The sequence below is a fragment of the Diabrotica virgifera genome, chromosome 4 (genome assembly GCF_917563875.1).
Source record: "Diabrotica virgifera virgifera chromosome 4, PGI_DIABVI_V3a".
NCBI lineage: Eukaryota > Metazoa > Arthropoda > Insecta > Coleoptera > Chrysomelidae > Diabrotica > Diabrotica virgifera.
Genome location: NC_065446.1, coordinates 49,039,653 through 49,065,820, shown reverse-complemented (window position 1 = coordinate 49,065,820; position 26,168 = coordinate 49,039,653). Strand labels below are relative to the sequence as shown.

Genomic DNA, 26,168 nt, shown 5'->3' with positions numbered 1-26,168 from the left:
GTTACTAATTTGCATCTTATGGGTTCCCTTGACACTACCAGGGATTTTGTTTTGACTGTTGATATTTTCATGTTGTAGTTCTTCGCCACTCCATTGAAAGTTAGTGCCATTCGCTGTTAGACCGGGAGATAGTATACAGAAGTTCAGCCACGATTTCTTAAGTCCTGCCTTTTGCAATACTGGAAGGGTAGACGATGTACTTACAATCTGTGGAAACATCCACAAATTTCCTGTGACATTTTCCTGTAAAAATTAGATTTCCCCAAAAAATAAAAATAGGGTTTTGCGATGAATTTCTAAGTCCTGCCATATCCGTAGATAGACAGGATACTATCGATTTTATGAAGAAAATTTTTTGGGCAGGAGGGTTTCACACGGGGTAACGGAGTATATATGTATACAAACATGTAAGGAAAATAATGAAATTTTCATGATTTTCTAGGTCCTGCCAACTAAATAAATTAAACATATTTATTTCAAAATGATCAAAAAAAATATTGGCATGACGTCTCCTAATGTTTAAGTATACTTGTCCCTTGGAAAATTCTGCGGAAAATTTTCACCCTGATTCCGTGATTTTCTTAGTCCTGCCTTTAAAAAGTTATAATACTCAAATACAATCAATACCTTTTCGGTACTCGGCAGGAAGGTTAAACGGTTCTTGTAAGACGGCAGGAGTCCTAGATTTGTAAGAAAATTCGCGAAAAAGTCAACGATTTTCTGAGTCATGCCATTTTGCACATGTTTCAAGAATCTTAATATGTCTATTTACAAAGAGGCAGGATGGTTTTATGGTTATTTTGTATACAGGATGGGGCATTAGTGTAACAAAGTCAAATTTCTCATTTGTCGTAAGATATACGAAAAAAGTTATTTAGGTAAAACATGGACCACAGATAGGACTATGATTTAACAGTATTTTCTAATATACAGGGCTACCCGTTTTCACAGGGTGACACAAATTTATGTTTTTTAAATGGAATACCCTGCATATTTTTATATTTTTGGATTCTACTCGATGTTCTCTTTAATAAAATATAGTGTTTTGAAATATTATACGAGGTAGTTTAAAATATAATTACGTTTTTTTGTTAATTTTGTAGGAACATTCACACCCTATATATGTTGTTAGTGATTTGATATCCAAACTTCTATTAATTTATGTTTAAACGATTTTTAATATAGTCTACTATTGTCAGTTATTAATAGTATATCAAAATGTTTAATTTTAGTATACGGGGTTGGTTGAAACTCGGAATGAGTATTTTCTGAGTTTTCTTAAATGGGACACCCTGTTTTTTAGTATTATAATAAAATGATATTTTATGGTACCTTTTTATTTGTTAAGCATTTTCTATACCATATTTATATATTAATTTCGGCAGTAAATTGATACAGACAGATTACTCAGGTGGTTTTTGGGGTTTCTGAACAAGAATGTCACATTAGAACAGATCTTTACCTAGTGCTCGGGGTGACTAATATATACGCCACATTCTTAAATTTCGAGGCTTTCAGACACTAAAGTGATGCAAGTAGATTACTCGAGGAGTTTTGTGGTTGCTGAACATGAATACGCTATCAGAATCGACCTCCAAAACTCTCTAAATTCGAGATCAGTCACCCTGGGCACCAGGTGTTCCGAGGGTCGGTTGTAATGTCCTATTCGTGTTCGGCCATCCCAAAAACCCTCGTTTAATCTGTTTTCTTTAATTTATTGGCGATATCCCACGAAACTCCAGATGACGTGCCTTACCAGCAACTCTGGGCACTAGGTGATTTGGAGGTCGGTTCTGCTTGCGTATTCGTAACTCCATAAACCTCCCAAATAACAATTAAAAGAAGAGTTGTACAATTAAACCTCCAGGTTATAATTATACAACTCTTCGTTCTACTTCACAGCAGAAACCAATGCAATATTAAATTCTTGGTCGGAATTCATATTACGCACGTAATTAACTGTCCAAAACAATGAAACTGAAACCGAAAAATACAACCCGATCTATTTCCTGAAACAGATTTCACCAAGATAAAAATGTTTTATGTGCATGAATCACACTCGCTTCTTGTGTGTGCACTTATATTTGTTTAGCTGTGTTTTATTTTCATGAAACGTGTTTTAGGTTTCATGTTTTATGTTTCATGTTTCTTTGGTGTGGGGCCTCTCGACGATAAAAATGTTTCACGCACATGAATCACACTCGTTTCATTGGTGGGCTGACTTCTACTATTTATTTAGCAGGGTTTTATTTTCATGAAACGTGTTTTACGTTTCATGTTTCATCTTTTACGTTTCATCTTTCTTTGGTGTGCGGCTTCCCTAAGGCGAGCCGCACACCAACGAAACATGAAACGTAAAACATTAAACATGAAACGTAAAACACGTTTCATGAAAATAAAACACGGCTAAACAAATCTTAAAATCCGCCTACCAATGAAATCAGTGTGATTCATGCTCATAAAATATTTTTATTTTCGGAGAGTCGCATAAATGGTCCGACGTCTATTTGTTTAGCAGTGTTTTATTTCCATGAAACGTGATTTACGTTTAATGTTCCTTTGATGTGCGGCCTGCCTAAGGGAGCTAAAGTTCTTTACAGATGGCGCGTTGTAATTAGTTTTTTATATCTCCAGAACGCTTCCAATTTGAAAGACAAAAACTGGTCTGCCTATTTTTCTTCCAGAGATAAATCGATTCCATCAATTGCGAATCTCTAGTACCGATCATAGGAATCTTTTTTGTCTTTCCCTTTTAGGTATTTTTGACACTAGATTATTAAATTGTGAGGTATTCTAGTACTAAAAGGTACTCCTGCTTTAAGTTAGTAGGATGCACGGTTTTCTGGAAAAATCCATTTTAAAATTTTTCGTTTGTTGAATTTGAAAAATTAAAAAAAAATTTAAAAAAAAACGGTGTATTTGCCGACTTAAAACAAGAGTAACTTTTAGTACTAGAATACCTCATAATTTAATACTCTACTCTCAAAAATGTCTAAAAATATAAAGACCAATAAGTTATGAGATAAAATATCCGTTGATCTACCCAAGACGGATGCCTATGACCAGTACTAGAAATTCACAATTGATAAAATCGATTCATCTCTGGAAGAGAAATAAACGTAGCAGTTTTCGTTTTCCTAAATAGAATTTTTCTAAAGTCTTTTAAATTCAAAATACCAAAAAACGAAAAATTTTTCAAATCGATTTTTCTAGAACACTGCGTATTCTTCTGAGTTAAAGCAAAAGTGCCTTTTAGTACAAAACTATCCCAGAATTTAATAATCCAATGTCAGAAATGCTTAAAAGTTAGACAGAAAAGTTATTCGATAAAATATCCGTTTCCGTACCCAAAACGGACCCCTATGACCTGTACTAAAAATTGACAATTGATAAAATTGACATTTGACAATTGACTTCTGGAAGATAAATAAGTGTACCAGTTTTCGTTTTTCCAAATAAAAGCGTTCTGCAGCTATTTTAAAGAAACTGATTACAAGACTTCGATATGCTTCTTCTGGACGAAGCATATCGAAGTAGAAGTCGTCCGCCAACCAGATGGTCTAATGACATCAAACGGATCGACAGAAACTTGATGCAGACAGCACAGGACAGAAATGCAAGGAGAATACTGAGGGAGACCTATATCCAGCACTGGAGAGATCCGGGTTGAATTATGACGATGATGAATTACAAGACGCCATCTTTAAAGAGCTCTAGCTTTCCACGGAAGCATTTTTGAACTAGGTGAATTGAGTTAAATTTTCTTAAAATTATCTGAGGAATCTCCGGTTTTCGTTTGTTATGAGAGCTTCTGGACACCCTGTATAATATAATGGGTAGGTAAATTCCTTACTATAACCAATAAATTGTAAAAATTGTTTATTTACTTTTATTGCGTTTACTTAGATAAAAATATGATCTAATCACTTAAAATAAAGATGTTACAGTTTGCTATTAGATTTGAAAAGTGTGTGAAAATTCCGAAACATTATTCAGGAAAATAATATTTAATAGGGTACGATTGTTTTAATGATATAAAAATTAATTTTTTGTATTATTCATCTTTGCGGTTATCCTGCCAAGTTTTAAACGGTTTTAGATTAGTATTTTTTAAGCATACTCGATATGGTATGACTCAGAAAATTGTGGTGATATGAATATGTTTGTATAACACCCTGAAATCATTTTACAGACACACAATTTAATTTTTTTATACGAAATAACTATACAACCATCCTGCCTCTTTGAAAATAGATTTATATTAACCTTCTTGAGATATGTGCGAAATGGCATGATTTTGAAAATCGTGTAATTTTCCACGAATTTTCTTACACATTTTTTACCTATATATAGTAAAAAAGGTGTAACTAAACATCCTGCCATTTTGAATAATGTCTACTGAAATTATTTATTTTATAACAAAATTTATTTTATGATTTAGGAAATCACGGAACCAGAGTGAAAATTTTATACAGAATTATCCAAGAAGCAAGTGCAGTTAAACATTAGGTGACGTCATGCCAACATTTTTTTTGGTCATTTTGAAATAAATATGATTAATTTATTAATTTGGCAGGACTTGAAAAATTATAAAAATTTCATTATTTTCATTACATGTTTGTATATCTGTATAGTCCCTTAGTCCTTTTGCAACCGTCCTGCCCAAAAAATTTTCTTCATAAAATAGATAGTATCCTGTTATTCTATGGATATGGCAGGACTTGAAAATTCATCGCAACTCTCAATTTTTGAAGTTATACTTCTTTACGGGCATAATGACGGTGAAATTTTATATGGTAAAACCTAGCAACCGGGCGCATGCGCATTGTAACTTTGTTCTGATTGGATGTTCAAATGACATGACAAAAATTATCCAATATGGCAGCTGTGGGACTGTGGTTTGGTTATAATGTATACTTGTTGCGTTTTAAAATTTGTAGGAAGAGAAACAACAAACAAAAAGTTAGTTAATGGTTATACTGCCTTTTTAAATAGTTTTCATATTATATTTTTGGACTTATTTACATAGAAGAGATGATTATTTCATGCCAATGTGAAAGCTCATCAAACTGTGACTAGTATGAGTGTCGCAGATCTCGCTTATTCAAAGCTAAAGAATCTTTCACTGGTAAGTGTTTTATAAATAATTTATCAAATTGTGTTATGATATTTGAACATAGCCACTTTGCACGACGCAAGTGATTGCAAAATTTATTAGTCGTTATACGGGCTCCGATACCTACCTTGAACCTACCAAAATACATAAGTAGTATGTAATACTTTTATTAACATAAATTGATTACCATCAAAATTTCTATCAATATTCACCTAATATATTGTTTTCTTACTCTATGTTTTGTCGTATTTTTTCAATTAATCATTTCAATTAAAAATCAAAATAATTTGATTTACATAAGTTAAAAATGTCAAAAGGTTAATCTGTTTAGTTAGACGATCTTCGCACATAATGACAAGCTGTCTCTGTGGCGAAGTTTTAATGCGAGTGAATCCCAATATAACGCAAATACCAGCCGCGTGGTAGGTTCGTGGTTCGAATCCCAATAGAAACTTTTATTTTTTTATTTTCTTTATATATTTTATGATTGTAAGTATATTTATTATATAATTTTATTTTCAGAAAATACGTATTTAGTTAAAAAAATTTCCGACAATTAATGTTCAGAAATCATTTGTGGCATTTTTAATGTGTTTATGTGTGTTTTATTTTTTTATTATTTTAATTTTTGGCACTGTTTTAATAAAAATGTTTGAGAAGTAGTAAGTATAAATTAATTTAATATTTAAATAAAATATAAATAAAAAGTATATTAATTTCGTTTATAATCATATAATCATATAATAGAAGTATAACTTCTTACGTGCGTACAAAGTACACACACATTATTTTTTTTTTTTCATGGAAAATCTAATTTTCACAGGAAAATGTCACAGGAAACCCGTGGATTTTTCTACAAATTGTAAGTACCTTCTCTAACCTTCCAGTATTGCAAAGGGCAGGACTTAGAAAATCGTGGTTGAACTTCTGTTAATATCTCCCGGTTTATGTAGGTTATCCTCTTTATCGGAGATTAAAATTGCGTCGTCAGCATAACAACAGAGGATTTTTATTTGTTTTTCCGCCATTTTATATTCTTTTCCAGTACCTTTAATGTTTTATATGATTTAGTCCATTACTAAATTAAAAATTAATGGGCTCAACTATCACCGTGTCTGATTCCAGAGGTGAATTCTACTTCCGATGTTAGTTCATTCTCGACTTTTTTTCTGGTTTTGTTCTTCATATTAATGTCTTTGATTATCCTTATCATCTTGCTGGGCTGATTTTTCTCCTTTAGCAATCTTAGCACATCTTCCAATCTTACACAATCGAAGGCCTTAGTCAGATCTATAAAGCACATAAATGCAGGTTTATTATATTCCAGTGCTTTCTCAACAACTTCTCTGGCTATGAATATGGCGTCTATTGTGGACCTATTTTTCCGAAAGCCTTGTTGTTCCTCACTAATTTTGTATTCTTCATTTATTTTATTGGCAAGTATTTTTGTTAAGAGTTTAAGAGTTGTGCTCAGCAAGGTGATGGTACAGTAGTTGCTAGGGTCTTTGCTGTTGCCTCTCTTGTGTGTAGGTATTGTTATGCTCGTCCTCCACTGGTCTGGTACACGCTAGCTTCATATTATTTCTTGAAAGAAGATCTCTATGTTTTCGATTAAGGTTTCACCTCCGTATTTCAGGAGTTAATTTGGTATCCCATCGGGTGCTGGTGCTTTTCTCTTTTTAAATTTACGTATGTTATTCCTTATTTCTTTTTTTTTTGAGATTTCTAGTTCTGTGTCTATGTTGGATTCGTCTTCATTTCCTGTTTCTTCCTCTTCTTCAGGTATTATATTATCTTCCTTATACAGTTCTTCTATATAGGCGGTTCATTGTTCTGCTTCTATTTATTTAAACTTCTATATTCGTTAATGGATTTTTTCCTATTTTTTAGTATTTTCCAAACGTTTCTCTGCGCCCCATACAAATCGTGTTCCATTTCTTTGGTAAAGCGTGTCCAATATTCCCTTTTTATATTTCTTATCTTAGAATTGATGTAATTTCTTGTATCTCTGTATTGTTGGTAATTGTTTGGTGTTTTGTTAGTGCAGCATTTTAGGTATGCTTTCCTCTTCTCATACGCTAGATCTCTTATTTCAGTATTGAACCAGGGCTTTGATATTTTTGTTGCATTCAGGTTAATTTTTCTGACCTCTATGCTTTCCTTTGCGGCTTGTAATATATTATATTCTATTTTTGCCCATGTCTCATTTACTCCTTCACCTGTTGTTACTGGGTTTATCTCAAATCTTTGTTCTAAACGTCTTTTATACAGCCATTTTGTGTTTTGGTTCTCTAGAGACTCTATGTTTAGTTTTTCGAAGTACTTGGGTGGTTTTTTCTTGTTTTGTGATATTTTGAGCAAAAATTTTCCAAGCATTTCCAAGCTTGGAATTTCAAGTTGCTTCAAAGAAAAACTAAGTTTGAGTGGTATTAAAAAAGCCACTTTAGGGCACTTGATACCAATGTGTACACAGCTTCCACCATTATTTGATGCTAACTCCACTCTGAGTCTGATGGCATCATAGTATTTCAGGGAAACCAAAAGACCTACAAGTCCTATGAACAAAATCACGTCTTGCAGTCAAGATTATGGACTAAATATAACTACTACAGGGCTGCTCAACATCCCCTACCCTGTTCAAAATATTCCTAGAACTAGCAAAGGAAACGACGACTGGAAGAACAGAACTAGCAAAGTATAAAATAGATATTGCAGCGCTGCAAGAGATACGGTGGGAGGGACAAGGACAGATTGATTAACAAGACTTTACAATATTATACTCAGAACATTAAACCCATATGTGAAAGAATTGCGAATGTGAGAATAAATAATAAACCATTCAATATATCACTAATAAACCTATACGCACCTACATAAACAAGCAATACAGACAATAAAGGCAATTTTTATGATAAGATAGAAGAAGAGATGGAAAAACTACCCAAAAAAAGATGTTATAATAATTATACTATTAGACCTCAATGCCCAGATCGAAAAAGAAGATTTTTTACAGCAAATTGCAGGAAAACACACCATACAAAAAAACACGAATGAAAATGGTCCAAGACTATGTAACCTGGCAACAAGAACAAACATGATAATAAGCTCAACAAAATTTGAACACCCTAAAATGCATAAAGTAACATGGAGATCACCTGATCAGAAAACGTATAGCCAAATTGATCACATGCTATAAAACAAAAGAAAACAATCATCAATGAAGGACGTCAGAATATTCAGAGGTGCGTGTGCCGATTCAGACCACTATGTGGTCACAGTCACCATAAGACAAAAAGTTAAAATCCAAACGAAACAGAAAAATCAACAGAAAAATGAAATGTCGATAAATTGCAGAATGCAGATATTAGAAAACATATTAAGAAGAAGTAACAATGCAAATAAGAGAGAAATATAAAGCAGAGGTCATCAAATCAGAATGGGACATGATCAAAAAGTCAATAGAAGAAGCTGCAAAGAAGCAGGTAGGCAAACACCAGAAGAAAACAAAAAACGAATGGTATAACAACAAATGTAAAGAACTAACAGCAAAAAAGGTGTAAGCAAGAATTAAATGGCTGAGAACGGATAAAGAGGAAGACAGAGAAAGTTATGAAAAATTAAGAAAGGACGCTAAGAAAATTATAAAACAAAATAAAAGAAGATGAGCACATGAAAAATGCAAGAAATAGAACAGGAAAGAACAATTAGAAACACGAAACATTTCTATAAAAATATTAAAGAACAAACCAAAAAATACAAACGTAAAACAAATGGAATAAAAAATAAAGAGAGAATAGTCATAGTAGAAGACAATGAATATAAGCAGGTATGGGCAGATCACTACAGAGAACTCTTGACGGAGGAATACAATGGAGAAGAAATGCATGAGGAAGAGGAAGCAGTGGAAAAAGAAGCAGACGAAATACATATTGAAGTCTCAAAAGCGCCAACAGTAGAGGAACTCGAGGAAGCAATACAGAGGAGCAACAATGGAAAAGCTCCAGGAAAAGACGAAATTAACATAGAACTTAAAATAATATGGAGGAAAGGAACTAAAGGAAAAAATGCTATCACTATTGAAAAATATACGGAAGGAAGAGAAGATGCCGGCAAAAAAGACAAAGAAAGCTTAAGAATAATGGTGAGAAAGATCATGAGAACCATACTGGGACCAATCAGAATAGAGGAAAATGAATATAGAAGCCTAGCAAATGCAGAGATCAGGAAAGTACTAAAAGAAGATATCGTGACCAAAATAAAGCAATGCAGAGATAGATGAATTTGAGATGTGGCTATATCAGGGAATATTTAAAATCCCGTGGATTAATCCTCTCAGAAATAACCAGATCTTCCGAAGAATGTGATTTCTGTGGTAATAGGGTTTTGGCTCCGCGTTGAATAATTTTAGTTTTTAGAAACAAAATTGTTTTGACAACGTTTCGGCAATATCACACTTGTTTCCATGGTAAAGTCAAATCAGTTCTGCATCTTCCTGATGTTCGAGAAAAACTTCTTTTTTTCCTTCCTTTAAAGCTCTATTCTTCTCTATTTAAATTTGACCTTTATCCTTTATAGTAGTTTCTACTTGTACTACATTATTAGTATATTATAACCGTGTTAATATACATACATTGTTAATGAGAGATGAAGTGGACGAGGCCATGGAAAACGAGACCTTAGAGATGGAGAATGGCAGAACAGAAAGCACCGGAAAGACGGCGACATCTGTAAAAATTCTAATACCTCACCATTCTCTTTTCATTATCCCTATGCGGGGTCGGCTTCCCTAATTGCATTTCTCCACACAATTCTATCCTGGATCATATCAATATTAATCCCTTTTACCAACATGCCCTGCCTAATCTTCTCCCCCTACGTCTTCTTGTGTCTTCTTCTCCTACTCCTTCCAGGAATCTGCACTTCAGCTACTCTTCGTATTGGATGATTAACGTCTCGACGTTGAACATAACCAAACCCTCTCAACCTATGCTCTCTCATTTTGGCATCAATTGGTGCCACACCTAGACTTCCCCTAATGTACTAATTTTTAATTTTATCCTTTCTTGTCACTCCACTCATCCATCTAAGCATTCTCATTTCCGCCACATGTATTCGTTGTTCCTCTTTCTTTTTCACTGCCCAAAATTCACTTCCGCACATCATAGCTGGTCTTATGGCTGTTTTATAGAATTTTCCTTTCAGCTTCATTGAACCTTTCCTGTCACACAACACACTACTCGCTTCCTTCCACTTCATCCATCCAGCCCTAATTCTACTGCACGCATCTCCATCTATTTCTCCATTACTCTGTAATACCGATCCCAGATACTTAAAACGATTGCTTTTACCAATCATTTCACCATCCAAATATACCATTTTGTTTGTAGTAACTCCATCTTTAAATGAACATTCCAAATACTCTGTGTTTGTCCTACTAAGTTTTAAACCTTTTTCCTCCAGAGCGCTTGTCCACTCTTCCAGTTTTTGTTCTAAGTCTCTTTCACTATTTCCTACTAACACGACATCATCAGCATACATTAAGCACCATGGAATGTTAACCTGTAGTTTCGCTTTTATCTGGTCCAAAACTAATGAGAATAAATAGGGACTAAGCACCGATCCTTGGTGCAATCCTACTTTCACATGAAAATTATCACCTATAGATAGATAAAATACATTCACAGAATCATCTTTAAATTTAATTTGGATTAGAAAATCAATAACGTTTGCAGCAAGACATCTGCACAAGCTTCACATTTGTTATTCCATCATATCTCAGTGTGATCAACTATTAATCTTTATATATGAGATTCAGCAAAATTCGATATAAAAACAATCATTTATCAACCGTTGTTCGAAATATTTCAGTGTAATAATCGCATAGACCTAAGCAAAAAACCAAACTGCATTTATCATACTACGAGAGTTCATGTTCTCAAATCCATTTTTAAACAGACTAAACCTAAGCCAACGATTCCAATCTGAAGCATAAATTTTGCTTTCTTAGACAGTAAATACTCTGTACTATTATGTACATAATATATTGCATTGCTGGTACACTGCGAAAAAAATGACGTAAGTGAAAATTCGTATCTAGTATAGTTTAGAAAAATATTGAAGCTTTTGTTAATGTTGTATTTACATGTATTACCAATTCAATTATAGACATGAATCCTGCGCACCAAAAAAAAAATATTAATAGCAAGCTGAAAATTTGTTAATATCTTAACGGTGTCTAGTCGGACAAATTTCGATGCACGGGAACACTGGAATAGGGAAAGTTTTAATTGTGGAACAGGTTACAAGTTTCGAACGTCAGACTACGAAAACGTCCCGTGAATTTTATCGGACAAAATTTCCAATTGATTTGTTACCTTTTCATTAAACTATCATGCACAAATGAGACTGCTATTTAGGTCCAACAGAATTCCTGTCATTTGACATGTTCTACGTGTCGGAATTATTAAAATGCTTAACAGATTTGCCGGTCAAGCATTTTTTCATATACTATAATTATAAAGTTTGCTATTGAACAAACTTAAAAAACAACCTGCTAGTTTTCACAATCATAAAGTTGTCATGATGAAAAGTTCCACAATTAAAATCACGTTCCACAATTAAAACGTTCCCTGTTTTAGTATTCCCATACATTAAAATTTTTCCGACTAGACACCGTTAAGCTATTAACAATTTTTTAGCTTGCTGTTGTTCTGAAGCTATTTTCTTGTGACATTTTTATCATTACTAGTTTTGATGAGAAATAAGCAACAATTTTACTAAAAAAATTATTTTATTAACGTTTTGACGTCCAAATCGGATGCTGTTGTCAAAATACAAAAAATATTAATGAATTAAACATAAATGTTGTTGCTTAGTAAAAAATCTTCTAATAATTTTTTTATTCTGACTCAATTATATCGGCAATTCAGACATCGGCAATTATACATTTTAAAGTATAAGACTTTAAAATGATATTGTCAATATTTATGAGTTGCGTTTCTGGGACGACCCTACCGGGTTCATTCGATTACATGAAATCAACCCCAACTCAAGAATATCCGTCACAAAAAAATCATAACATGTGATCTGTCTTTAAAAAGACAACCACATGCAACGGTGACACTAAAATTCTCGCGTTAGAGATTCCATAGTAAATCACAAGGGAAAGCCAGGAAAAAACCTCGTAGAATACTATCCCGACATCGTGAGTATAAGGTCTTACTTTTGTTTACTCTCAAAACTAATACCAAATTCTGACCTTAATATGCACATATGTTATTTTAAATTATAAATAATATTAGTAATACATAGATGTATAAATAATGCCAAAATTTAAAATTCTTTACTAGCTCGATATGTTATTGACTTACTAATCCTGGTATTTTCTTTCTATTGACTTCTTCTTTTAGTGTGGGTAACCACATCCTACTGCATTCTACCGAGGAGTTTGCGACACAATTGGTTTCATTTAGCATAATTAGAGCCGGTTCATTGATTTTTCTTGCTAATAATCAACTTTTTTTTGGTACGCATATATTTAAGAGTCTGGTCCATACAACTTACACAATTAATGTTGTTGTTATGTATGAAATAAAATTAATAAGGTCAATCAAATATATTTTATTTAGCTTAATGCATCGACAACTAATGGGCATTGGCATGGCACAGTTGATTTTTCAGTCAGATACCTAGTGTAGTATGTAGTGTGTGTTCAGTAAATGTTTTGTTACTTTGAAAAGTCGACTAGATTATCTTTATAAAGACTTTATCTTCAAGGTGTTCGAACGTGAGTACCGATCCCACAAGGATAGAAACTATTTTCAGTTATTAATTTTTAATAAATGAAAAACCTTATACCCCTAATGAGATCCAAACTCACAACCTCTGAATCCAAATGAAAATTATATTTTTGTGTGCGAACTTTAAAAGATTTTCCTCCTTTATAGGGGAGTGCATTTAGATTTTCACTTCGGAAAAAATCAAACAAGATAAAACTTTTTGTAATTTCATTAAGAAATGTTTAATAAACAACATATCAAAAAGTTCTACTCGAGAAGTGGGTGCTTCATTTTTTATTAAACAAATGAACAGCGAAGTTGGATGTTTTTTTAAATAACTCCGAAAATATAATTTCTAGAAAAAAACTGACTTAACCATTGAAAAATTCAGAAAATTTTACAAAAAAAAACCTTATATAAAGATTTTTCTAAAATTAAATCTCTAGCTTCTGTAATTTTTTATTTATAACGCCAAAGTCACCCTTCTCACACACATTGGCGCACTGTAAACTAGCGTTGGAAGAAGTGCACAATTGAGTTTTTTTAATGTAATTCTTTAACTAATGGATCAAAAGAAATTTTACAAATTGGACATGAAAGAAAATGAAATAAGCTATCTTATGGTTGTAATAAAAAGAAATAAAGTGTATGGACATAAGTACGGTGTGGGCGGAAAGTGAGCCTTACATGAATTTTGTTTAAAAATGATTTAAAAATGTGTAACTAATACAATTTTTCTTATAAAACTCTCAAATTTGCACAACTTACCTCTCAATCATCTTACTAAACGATGTTTTATTCAAAAAAAATCTCAAAAATTTAATTCAAATAATACGCTGTCTCAAAAAATGTAATTTTTGAAAACTTCGTAGTTTTACAGAATTCCCACCACTTTAAGACGGTATTACTGAAGTTTGAATAAATCTAATACAATTTTTTTGATATTTTTTTAAAAGCTTAGGATGTACCTAATATTTAAAAAACACTGAATTATTTTGGTTTAAAAATGAAATAAACAATTTATTTTTGAGAAAACTAATAAAGATAACAAAAATGTACTACAAAAACTGAAAATTACCAGCTGAAAAAATGTATATACAGAGTGATCAAAACTTTTTTCTGTAAAACTTACCTAGAATATATTTAATAATAGGCTCCAACAATAATAAATGTTCAAAAAAAAAACTTTTTTAGCTCTTATACAGTATGTCTGCGTAACTTGGAACCTATTGATAACTTTTTTAATATCAGTTTTACGAAAAAAAGTTATTCTTTTTAAAATACTCTGCATCGTATATAACATAAGACGCAACCATCAAATATCAAATTTTGTTAATTTTGTACGAGTTATGTCAAAAAATATGAATTTCACTCAAGAGTAAAGTACCTTTATATTTCACAATATCGAAAATTTTTATAAAGAAAAGTTGTTTGGAATTAAAACTATGTTCCAATATGTAGTTATATCCTTCTAATCGAAAATTTGTTTTTTTTTAATATTCTTTCAAATTAACTATACCCAACATCATTAAATTTTCACTTATTATTTATGATAACTGCTTTATTATTAATTTTATGAAGAAAGTTATTCATCATAAATAGCTGTGCATGGTCTAACACTTAATATGCAAATATAAAATATTATATTTTATCAATATTATACGAGGTAGTATGTAAACAAATTATATTTCGCGCAATAAATATGTACCTTTATAGTTCACAATATTTCGATTAGAAGAGTGTAATTGCACATTGACACATGTTTTTTAGTTCTGAACAACTTTCCATAATAACAATTTTCAGTATTATGAAAAATATAGGTATTTTACTCCTAACTGAAATTTTTATTTATTGACATATCTTGTACAAAATTGATAAAAATTGATATTTTATGATTGCATTTAAAGTTTTAGAATATGCAGACCTTTTTACTAGGAATAGCTTTTTTATTTATGATCCCATTGCAACAATTTTTTGAATATTGAAGAAATAGATTTTGAATAATTTGTTCTTTCTTTCTAATACATTTTAATTTTTAGTAATATTGTGGAAATGACTTGTTTATCTTTTTTTAAGAACGAAATTCCATATTTGTTTGATTGGATTCTATTTGTTTTTCATTTAAATATCCGCCACTTTGGATCCGCCATTTTGAAATTTAAATTTTTAATCTTTAATTCAGATTCAACAACCTGTTAAAAATAAAGACAATAAATATTTTAGAAAAATGTTCTTTTTTATGTTCTTTTTAGAAAATCCGCATTTTACATCCGCCATTTTATAGTTAATGTTAACATTTAAGTTAGGTTTATCAAAGCTCTCAAAAATAAATATATGTAGAAATAAATACATTTTGTAAAGAAATTATGATTTTACAACTATTTTTTAAGTTATCCGCCATTTTGGATCTGCCATTTTATAATTTAAATTATCAAAATTTGATTCAGGTTCAGCAACCTCTCAAAAATATCCACATATATGTAAACAAACACGTTTTATAAAAAAAATTCGAATTTTACAACTGCTTTTGAAGGAGTTTTAGGAAAAAATCCGCCATTTTGAATCCGCCATTTTGAATTTGCAAATTGTAATGTCAGATTCGGCTTCAGCATAATCAAAACTAAAATAAAAACATTTTTTATCAAAATAAAATGTTGAATTCACCCATAATCTTAACATTATTTATACAAAACAATTGTTATTGTTTAAACAATTAATAAACAATTAGCGGCGAAATTTGTGAGTAGAACTTTTTACTTTAACATATTTATAAACCAAAAAAAAAAGTTTTAGAAAAATATAACCTTGTTTGATTTTTTCCGAAACATTGTATCTTTTCGTTCTAATTGCACTCCCCTATTAAGGGGTTTAAAACTTTTTGAGCATATTACGAAAGTCGTAAAAAATAATAATATGGACATAAGTATAAAAACTAAACTTTAAAAAAAAATAGACGTAGGTTGAATGCTCGAATGTATGGAATCTATACGAATAAAAGGCAGGTTTCGAGCATCTAGTTTATTAAATCTAGCCCAAGTATACTTTCGCTAACTTAGCATCATCAGGGGTATTTCGTCAAAATAGGAAGATATCCCAGCAAAGTGCAACATTGGCAAGAAATTTTCAAAATTTGAAACTAATAAATACATATAACATACACTGGAAAAAGGAAAAACAGATCAAAATTAATTAAATAAAAATTATGCTACGTCTTAGCAAGTCAAAATGAAAGAACAATAACAAAGGTTCTTTCATTTTGACTTGCTAAGGTGTAGCATACTTTTTATTCAATTAATTTGGATCTGTTTGTCCTTTGTCCAGTGTATAAGTATTTATTAGTTTCAAATTTTTAAAATTTCTTGCCAATGTTCCACTTTGTGAAGAATGTTGCAGTGCAAATTTTTGCAATGTTGCAGAAACGACAGAGGAGACCTCCTAGAAAAATTCGCAGAAGACTCAAAACTCGTTGTCACTAACACATTTTTCCAATTAACACCTCGAGAGCTGTACACATGAAAATCCCCTCAAGACAAACCCGGGAGAATTATTAGAAATCAAATAGATTACATTTTAGTAAACAAAAGATTCCGAAACAGCTTTACATCTGTCAAGGCTTATCCTGGAGCAGACTTAGAGACGGACTCCACTGGTTGGAGTATTTCGCGTCAAACTCAAAATAGTGCAGAAAAAGAAATCACAATCATACAACCTACGTATGCTAAAAGACCCTGACACGAAAATGAGGGTCCAAGCCACGTTAAACGAGCAAGTGACTGCAATTAGAGACGCATCGAACGAAGAACAAATGATCAAACAGATGACCGAAATAGTTCAAAATGTAAAGGATAGACACTTAAAGGCAGATAAATTACCAAGAAGACATCATGGATGACAGATGAGATCTTGAAACTAATGGACGAAAGAAGAAATGACAAAAATGACCCCGACACGACATACAAAACAATCAATATATCAATAAGAAGGAAAATTAGAGAAGCGAAAGAAAAAGAAGCAATGGAGAGATGCCAAGAAATTGAGATTCTACAATCAAAGTACGATAGTCACAATGTACATAGGAAAGTTAAAGAACTCACAGGTGGACTAAGACGGAGACAGGGAGGAAATCTAACTCATTCTGACCGAACATCATCTTAGATAAACAGTAAAATTAGAACGTGGAAAGAATATCTAGAAAAACAGTTTGAAGACCAAAGAGATAACACCCTTTAGCTAGAAGAAGAGGTAAATGATGGACCAAGAATATTACAGCAGGAAGTTTATTTTGCCATAACACAGCTAAAGGATGGCAAAGCAGCAGGTCCCGATAATATACAAGCAGAACTACTCAAACTGATGGACAACGAATCAATAGCAATAATCACAAAGATATTCAACAACATATACAACTCTGGAAAAAAACCAACAGAATGGCTGAAGTCTGAGTTTATTGCACTTCCAAAAAAACCAGGAGTCAAACAGTGCGAAGAATACCGTACGATAAGCCTGATGAGTCATCTCCTAAAATTGTTCCTAAAGGTAATCCATACGAGAATTTACAAGCTATGTGAAAGTCAAATTTCGCCCAACCAGTTCGGGTTCATAAATGCTGTTGGTACGAGAGAGGCTTTGTTTTCAATACAAGTCTTATTCCAGAGATACAGAGACGTAAATTGCGACGTATACGTATGTCTGGTTGATTACGAGAAGGCGATTGATCGAGTACAACACGCCAAGGTGATGCAAATACTAAAAGAAGCAGGAATTAACAACCAAGATCTGAAAATAATTAGAAACCTTTACTGGAATCAGACTGCAAACCTCAGAGTTGACGGTGAACTCAACGAATATGTCAAAATCATGCGTGGAGTGAGGCAAGGCTGCATTTTGTCCCCCCTAAATTTCAATCTTTACTCTGAAAGGATATTTATCGAAGCTTTGCACGAAACTGAAAAAGGTATTCTATTAACGGGTACCGGCTAAATAATATCAGGTATGCAGATGACACCATAGTATTTGCGGACAACCTAGAAGACCTACAAGTACTCATGGACAAAATCACGTATTACAGTCAGCAATATGGACTCAATATAAACGTAAAGAAATCAAAGCTTATGATCGTCAGCAAGAAAAGGATAACAGAAGGTCAACTCTATATCAACCAAACCCCTGTAGAAAGAGTGAGGCACTACAACTACCTCGGCACCATAATAAATGAAGAATGGACCAATAACCAAGAAATAAGAGCGCGCATCGGAAAAGCTAGATCAATCTTCAACCGTATGGGGGCGTTTTTCAAGAACCACAACCTTTCTCTTGGTATAAAAGTAAGAATGCTGAGATGTTACGTCTTCTCTGTCCTTTTTTATGGTGTTGAGTCATGGACCTTGAACGAGGATATGTGCCGAAAGTTGGAAGCATTTGAGATGTGGCTATATCGGAGAATTCTTAAAATCCCATGGACTGATAGGGTCACAAATGAGAAGGTTCTTAGAAGAATGGGGAAGAACCGAGAAATACTAACCACCATCAAATCTCGAAAGTTGGAATACTTTGGACACATTATGCGAAATGAATCCAGATATGCCCTCCTACAAGCCATCCTGCAAGGAAAAATATTTGGAAAGCGAGGTCCAGGAAGAAGAAGAACATCCTGGTTAAAAAACCTCAGAACCTGGTTCAACACAACATCTGTGCAACTTTTCCTCGCTGCTGCAGATAAGATAAAGATTGCCATGATGATCGCCAACATTCGTCACGGATAGGCACATCAAGAAGAAGAAGTTGCACTTTGCCGGGATATCTTCCTAATTTGACGAAATGCCCCTGATGATGCTAAGTTAGCGAAAGTATACTTGGGTCATATTTAATAAACCAGATGCTCGAAACGTGCCTTTTATTCCTATTAACTGTTTTAGACTTGAAAATTCGAGTCGTGTCATTAGCGTTTGTGGTGTAGAGGACCTTTGAGCATGAATTAATTTATCTGTACAGAAACATATTACTATTATACACAATATGCTGAACAATTTTAATATTGTTCTGAAGCTATTCTTTTTGAAAAAATGACGTTTTTGTGTGTAAAGGGGTCTTGGACTTCACTTACCCTATATTTTCTTTCTACTACTAGTTGCTGATAAGTATTTCGCTCTCTTCGTAATATATGCCCTAAATATGCGGTCTTCTTATTTTTACATAATCTTTTTGGTACTCTGATGCTTTTCTTAATACTTTCTTATTGGACTCTGTCCTTCCATGATATGAGGCGCCCAGAATAATAATGGTCCAACTCCATATTTTTTTTAAATTTGCGTTTTGTGTACAGAAGGCTTCGCTTTATGGAGTATCTTTCAGAATAAAAGTGGCACCACTTGTATCGAAGCTGTTATACAAAATCAAAATATCGCACCTTTAATAAAAAAGCGAAATAACTCAAAATTCATTATTTTCGAGATTTAATCATAAAGTGAACTAACTAGACGAGAAGAACCTGTTCCGTTTAACAGCTAGGTTAAAATGATGAAAATGAGAGAGATAAATGATTTTCCCGCTCTTTTTTACTAACGCCTTTGCACAAACCGGTACTCGTAAAGTGGTGGAATTGAGTTATACTCCGGCTGTGTTTGGAGGTAAGATATCCGGTATTTTCAAAGAAAGTGATACAATACGAAACAATTCTGTATTTTACTAACAAGTAAGTATTGTTTGGGGTTGTTTCCCTGGATTTTTAAACACAATTATGTAAAACGTGTTTATTTAATTAACTACCTAAAGTTGCACATACTAACAAACAAAATTTAAACTGTTTTAAATACAAAATGACTATCTGATACACATTGAGATGTTTCTTCGTCGGCTGGTGAATTTCAACACCTGGTAAGTTGCGTGGCGCGCTTCTCCCTTGCATCTCTTTGTCTCTCACCTGCGCTGCGCACCTTATTACACCTGTCGTTTAAAGTCCAGAAGCGGCTTCCACAATTTTCGCGCAGTGTGTAAAAGAAAAATGATTAAAGTTAGGACAAAGTCTTAACATACCGCCCCCTGTTGGAAGGTCCGCCTTTCAACCCATTTTAACGCACATAAAAAAATAATAATAATGGAAGTTCAGTTTCTAAAACTAATAGAAAATAAAGTTATTCAATGTCAATGGGTAAAATACACAGTTTGTTCACACCGCGTTTAAATTGTCCATTATTCGTACGCACTGTTGCCACTCTAACTACATGGTCTCTGCCTGGATGAACATCAATCACACGACCTATTTGCCACTTGAGAGGTGGAAGATCATCTTCCTTGATAATGACCATATCGCCGAGTTGCACCTGTCTGCTGCTTGAAGTGCGCCATTTACTTCGTGTCTGAAGATGACCGAGATATTCTTTAGACCACTTATCCCAGAAGTGCTGAATGATTTGAGTGACGTGATGAAATCTGGAAATTCTAGTTGCGTTGTGCTGCCGTAAGTCTTCTTGAGGTAAGCATTTTAATGAGCAACCAATTAAGAAGTGTCCAGGTGTAAGTACCTCTAGGTCCTCAGGATTTTCGGTTAGAGGTATGAGAGGACGAGAATTGAGGCAAGACTCTATCTGTGTTATCACCGTGTTAAACTCATCGTATCCCAACCGTTCATTTCCCATTACTCTACGTAAATGAAATTTAACACTACGAACCCCTGCCTCCCAAATTCCACCAAAGTGTGGGGACCGTGGAGGGTTGAATGCCCAATTTATATCAACATTCGAGAAGAACTCCGTGAATTTCGTCTGATTCCCAGGATTAGCAAGAAATGAATGAAGATCATTAAAATGATTCTTTGCCCCAACAAAATTAGTCCCATTATCTGAGAAAAGATACTGACACAAACCCCTTCGCGCTATAAACCTTTTAAAACAATTGATAAATGATTCCGTAGTTAGATCGAAAGCTAACTCTAAGTGAACGGCCTTAACCGATAGACAAACAAATATACATATATAAGCCTTTACAAATGACTCTCCCCTAAGTCTACTAACCTTAATATCGAATGGCCCGCAATAGTCTACCCCAGTATTAGTAAAAGGTTTAGAAGGCGTTATGCGTTCAACTGGTAAATCTCCCATTATATGGTTTTGTGTCACCGGTTTTACCTTAAAACAAGTTACACACTTCCTTGTAACCTTCGATACTGTTCGAAAGCCTTGAATTGGCCAATATTTTAATCTTATTATTCCTAACAATAATTGAGGACCTGCATGCATGTTTTTTAAGTGTTCTCCACGAACAATTAGGTCAGTTAAATGATTATTATTAGGTAAAATTATCGGATGCCTTTGATCATATAAAATATTCGCCTTTTCCAGACGACCACCTAGCCTAATTAACCCCTGTTCGTCAATGAACGGTTTTAATGAAATTAATTTATTATTTCCCTTAACAATGCCTGATGATTTTAATGTTTTTAATTCCTTCTCAAATGCTTCTGCTTGAACAAATTTAATTAACTGTATGGTTGCCCTATGAATTTCATCTGCTTGCAATGTCCCACTTAACCTTATATTTGAAATCTTACAGTTGGTAATGAATCTAAGGCAATACGCCCAAACCCTTTGAATCCTAGTAAAACTAGAAAATTTATCAATCCTTATCACAGAAACCGTTGAAGTACATAATAGTACCGATTTCTTCTTTCTTTCGGGGATTTCTTGAATATTATTGACCAATGATTCTGGCCATTGATCCGATTCGAACTTAAGCCACTCAGGACCTTCCCACCATAATTTACATTTCAATAATTGATCTGGATCAATTCCCCGGGATATTACGTCAGCTGGATTGTCCTTAGAAGAAACGTGCCTCCATGTAGTCACTGAAGATAATTGTTGAATCTCCGTTACTCTATGCGAAACGAATGTTTGCCACTGACTGGGCTCCCCACGTATCCAAGATAATGCAATAGTCGAATCACAGAAAAATTGAACCTTGTTTATTGACATTCCCATTGCTTCTTGCACTTGTTTGACCAACCTTGCACCTAGTAAGCATCCACACAATTCTAATCTGGGTAAAGACACCACCTTTAATGGAGCTACCTTACTCTTTGCACAAAGCAAATTTACGTGATTATTCCCATTTGTATCGGTTGATTTTATAAACAAAACGGCCCCATAAGCCACTTCGGATGCATCCGTAAAGCAATGAATCTCTGTTCCGACGTTGTTTGTACAAATTGCTTGCCTATTAATACTAATCTTCCTAAGCTCATCTATTTGATTTCTGAAACGTACCCAAATTGTTTGTATGTCCAACGGAACAGATTCGTCCCATGTTAAATTTAATTTCCAAAGTTGTTGCATGATTAACTTTGCTCGAATAACAACTGGCCCAAGCAATCCCATTGGATCAAAAATCTGCGAAGTTGTTGACAAAATAATCCGTTTTGTTACTCTCGTTTGTGATTTATCAATATTGATGCTATACCGTAAGGTATCCTCGTTTGAGTTCCATAAAATTCCTAATGTGTTTGTGACGTCCTTATCCGAAAAATAATGTTCAATATCTACACTTGAATCCCTCTCGTCGTTTAAAATTTCCTTCCGATTTGATACCCATTTTCTCAATGAGAAGCCGCCCCCCTTGACGATATCTGCAATTTTAGCCTTTAAGTTTCGAACGTTTTCAATTGTATCACCACCTGTCAATAAATCATCGACATAAAAGTCCTTTAATATTGTTTTGCTTGCTTCTGGATATTTTTCTAAATTGTCATAAGCTGTTTGATGAAGACATCTAATTGCTAGAAATGATGCACAAGCTGTTCCATATGTGACCGTGTTAAGAACGTATGCCTGAATGGGTTCCTCCCTATTAAATCGCCATAAGATTCTTTGTAGATTTCTATGTTCTTGTTTCACTTCCACTTGCCTATACATCTTGGCAATATCGGCGCTAATTACGACGGAATGCTTTCGGAACCTTAGAAGAATATCGAACAAATTGTCTTGTATTTTAGGTCCAACCATTAATGTGTCGTTCAACGAAATGCCAGTATCTGTGGATGCTGAACCATCGAACACAACCCTTAATTTTGTGGTAATAGAATTTTGTTTGAATACCCCGTGATGTGGTAAGTAGTAAATATCCCCTTTCTGCATGGAAGGTGTATCTTCTGAAGTTATTTTTGACATATGCCCTAAATCTATATATTCCTGAATAAATGCATGATACGACCCTCGCAATTCTTCGTCCTTTTCTAACCTTCTTTCGAGCTGTTTGAATCGTTTTTCTGCCATCAATGATGAGTTTCCTAAATGCTTTATGTTGTTACGTAGCAACAAATTTACCCTAAATCGTCCTTCTTCATTCTTTACGGTTGTTTCCTTGAAAACCCTTTCGCATTCCTGTTCCTCTTTGGTTGATTTGTGTTCCTCACCGACTTCCTCCAATAACCAGAATTTTTCTATTTGTTTGTGTATAGAACTATTGACAGAAAAGTTGCAAGTATGTTCTTCGATTTTTGAAAAATATGACATATTTTGTTGTGAAGATATCGCTCCTGCCACAACCCATCCTAATTTTGTTTTTTGAACCGTCAAGTTAGTGTTTTCTATACGCACTTGCCCCACGCATAAAAGTTGCCAAAAAACTGATGAACCTAAGATCATGTCTACCCTGGTAGATATACCAAAATGTTCGTCTGCGAGAGTTAACCTTTCTGGAATTTGAATTAATTTTAAATTGATATCAATTGATGGAAGATTGCTAACAATATCATTTATTACCAAAAATGAAGCCTTGAATGAATATTTATTAACTCTTGAATTAACCATAGCATCTACTGCATGTGTAATTTTGGTAGAACTCTGACCTATACCCTTAACTGAAATATCAATATGTTTTGGTGTTAACCCTAGTTTTCCCAAGAACTCCCGTGACATAAAATTGGATTGTGATCCTGAATCTAAAAGTACTCTTCCTTCATGTATAATCCCATTTTTACCCGTGATATAAACGGTTGCTGTGGACAGCAAAACCACCGTTTCCGAACTTTGTCTTAAATTATTGCCCATAAAAGAATGATTGTTATCATCATTACCAAAATGCCCTTGATTTGCATTTGCCCCTAGACTGATGGAGGTAAATGCCCCAGTATTTCCTTGCCTTTCTTGATTTGTATTAACTTGATTGGTTTCCGTCCTAAAATTATCATTTGATGAATGCATTGAATATCCTTGGTATCGCGAATGATTTGAACCATTAGTGTGAGTTGATTGATTTCCTAAGTGTGCCCTTGAACCATCTTGTATTTGATGAGAATAGTTCCCGTTATTTGCCCTTGATTCTGCATGATTTTCAACTCCTGGCGGTGGAGCTTGTGCCCTTGTATAGTTTCCTGTACCTTGTGCCCTTGAATTTGCGCGAAATGTTGAATCATGGAGAAGAGAATGATGCTTCCTCCCACATGATTTGCAACCCCCTAATTTACAGTCTGGAACCCCGTGTCCCAGCTGTAGACAATTCCAACATGACCTTGTTCGTTTTACTTCTTCCCGTTTTGCACCTAATTCCAGATTAATAAATTTTTTGCAAGTATATGCCCTATGTTTTCCTTCGCAAAATTGACATTTTCCCTCCACTGCTACAAATGACCTACTATTACCTGCCTTTGCCTTGTGATCCGTGGATGTACCCTTAGAACCTTGCTTGTTTGCCTCCAACACCTCGAGCATTTGACATTTTCTTTCCAAAAACCCTTGAAAATCCACCATCGTGGAGAATTTGTCGTGCATTCCTTCCTTGTGCCATTCTTTTCTTGTGATTGGATCCAGCTTCTGTTCTAAGATATATATCAGCAGAATATCCCATTTTTCAACATCTTCCTCCAATGATTGCAATGCCCGAAGATCCTTCCTTATTGTATCCAAAAAGTTCCTTAATTGACCCCCACCTTCTTTGCCTAAATTTGGAAAATTGTACAGCGAATCGATATGACTCATTGCAATTAACTTTTTGTTTTCGTACCTAGATTTTAGTAGACCCCATGCTTCCTCGTAGTTTCTATCTGAAACTTCCAGTGAACGTATAACGCCTGCGGCTTCGCCTTTTAATGAATTTTTTAAATAATGGAAACGCTGAACATTTGTTAAAGTTTCGTTACTATGTATTAAAACATTGAACGTATTATAAAATTCGAGCCACCCTGTATAGGACCCTTCATAACTCGGAATATTCAGTGTAGGTAATTTGACGTTTCTATCTATGTGCGGAGATTGATGAAAATATATATTTTGCGACGTCTCACCGGCTGAGACATTTTCATTAATATTTAATTCTTGTAATTTGACCTCCGCCCATGCTATTAACCTGAAATATTTTTCCTCAAAATCTGAACGTTCACTTTCAGCGTTCTGGGAGTCATCTGAAATTATTTCTATTTCTGTTTGAATATCATTGAATTCCCTCCACAATTCCCGACACTTGTCCATTCTGTCCGTTAATTGAGCACCCTGTTCTTTAGTGTACTTATTTGTAAATGTTTCAAACCTAGATAATTGTCCTTTGACCGTAGCCCTTTTTTTCTGTAACCTATTTAATTCATTTCGCAATTGATCATTTTTTAATTGATCACTTCGCAATTGTTCATTTTGCAATAATTGTCCCCTATCGCCCCCATCTACCTCAGGTGTCGACATTGTTAAAATATGTATCAATAATAATTTATAAAAATAAACTTAAAAACAGTAATAATAGATCAAATATTTATGTATTCGTGTTGAACCCTAAAATGTGTGACTGTTTTCTTACCCCTGTATGTTTTTACCTCAAAACAACCATATTATATCTATGCAATTATATCCCGCTAATAATTAAACACAGTAAAATGATCGCATTAAACCTTAAAATGGGTGCATTGCTTTTAAATAACGAAATTGATGTGAAATACCCCTACTTTTTATTCAAATTGCCCTAATAATATTATTAAATAATGTAATTTCCCTTAATTGCCCTTCTAATGAGTTCAACACAGCAAAAACACAGAAAGTAGTGTAGGAAATGTAAGGAAATGTATGTAAATATTAGAATTGAGGTACTTACAAGATTTCTGACGATGCATTTGCTCATAAAACTCACAAAAATTCCACTGCGTCCTCGTGATAAAAATGCCGGCTTTGTAACATTCCATTTATACCCAATAAACCACTTAGCTCTGCTACCATGTTTGGGGTTGTTTCCCTGGATTTTTAAACACAATTATGTAAAACGTGTTTATTTAATTAACTACCTAAAGTTGCACATACTAA

At 33.7% G+C, this 26,168-nt stretch overlaps 1 protein-coding gene across 1 annotated transcript in view; it reads right to left on the bottom strand.

Moving 5' to 3' along the window:
- Positions 1-25,559, bottom strand: part of LOC114327466 (uncharacterized) — a 713,641-nt gene extending 688,082 nt beyond the window's left edge. Inside the window, exon 1 of the mRNA XM_050649213.1 lies at positions 23,125-25,559. Within this exon, the coding sequence (XP_050505170.1) occupies positions 23,125-25,559 (2,435 nt within the window). The remainder of the gene's footprint in view (positions 1-23,124) is intronic.
- Positions 25,560-26,168: the final 609 nt, after the last annotated feature.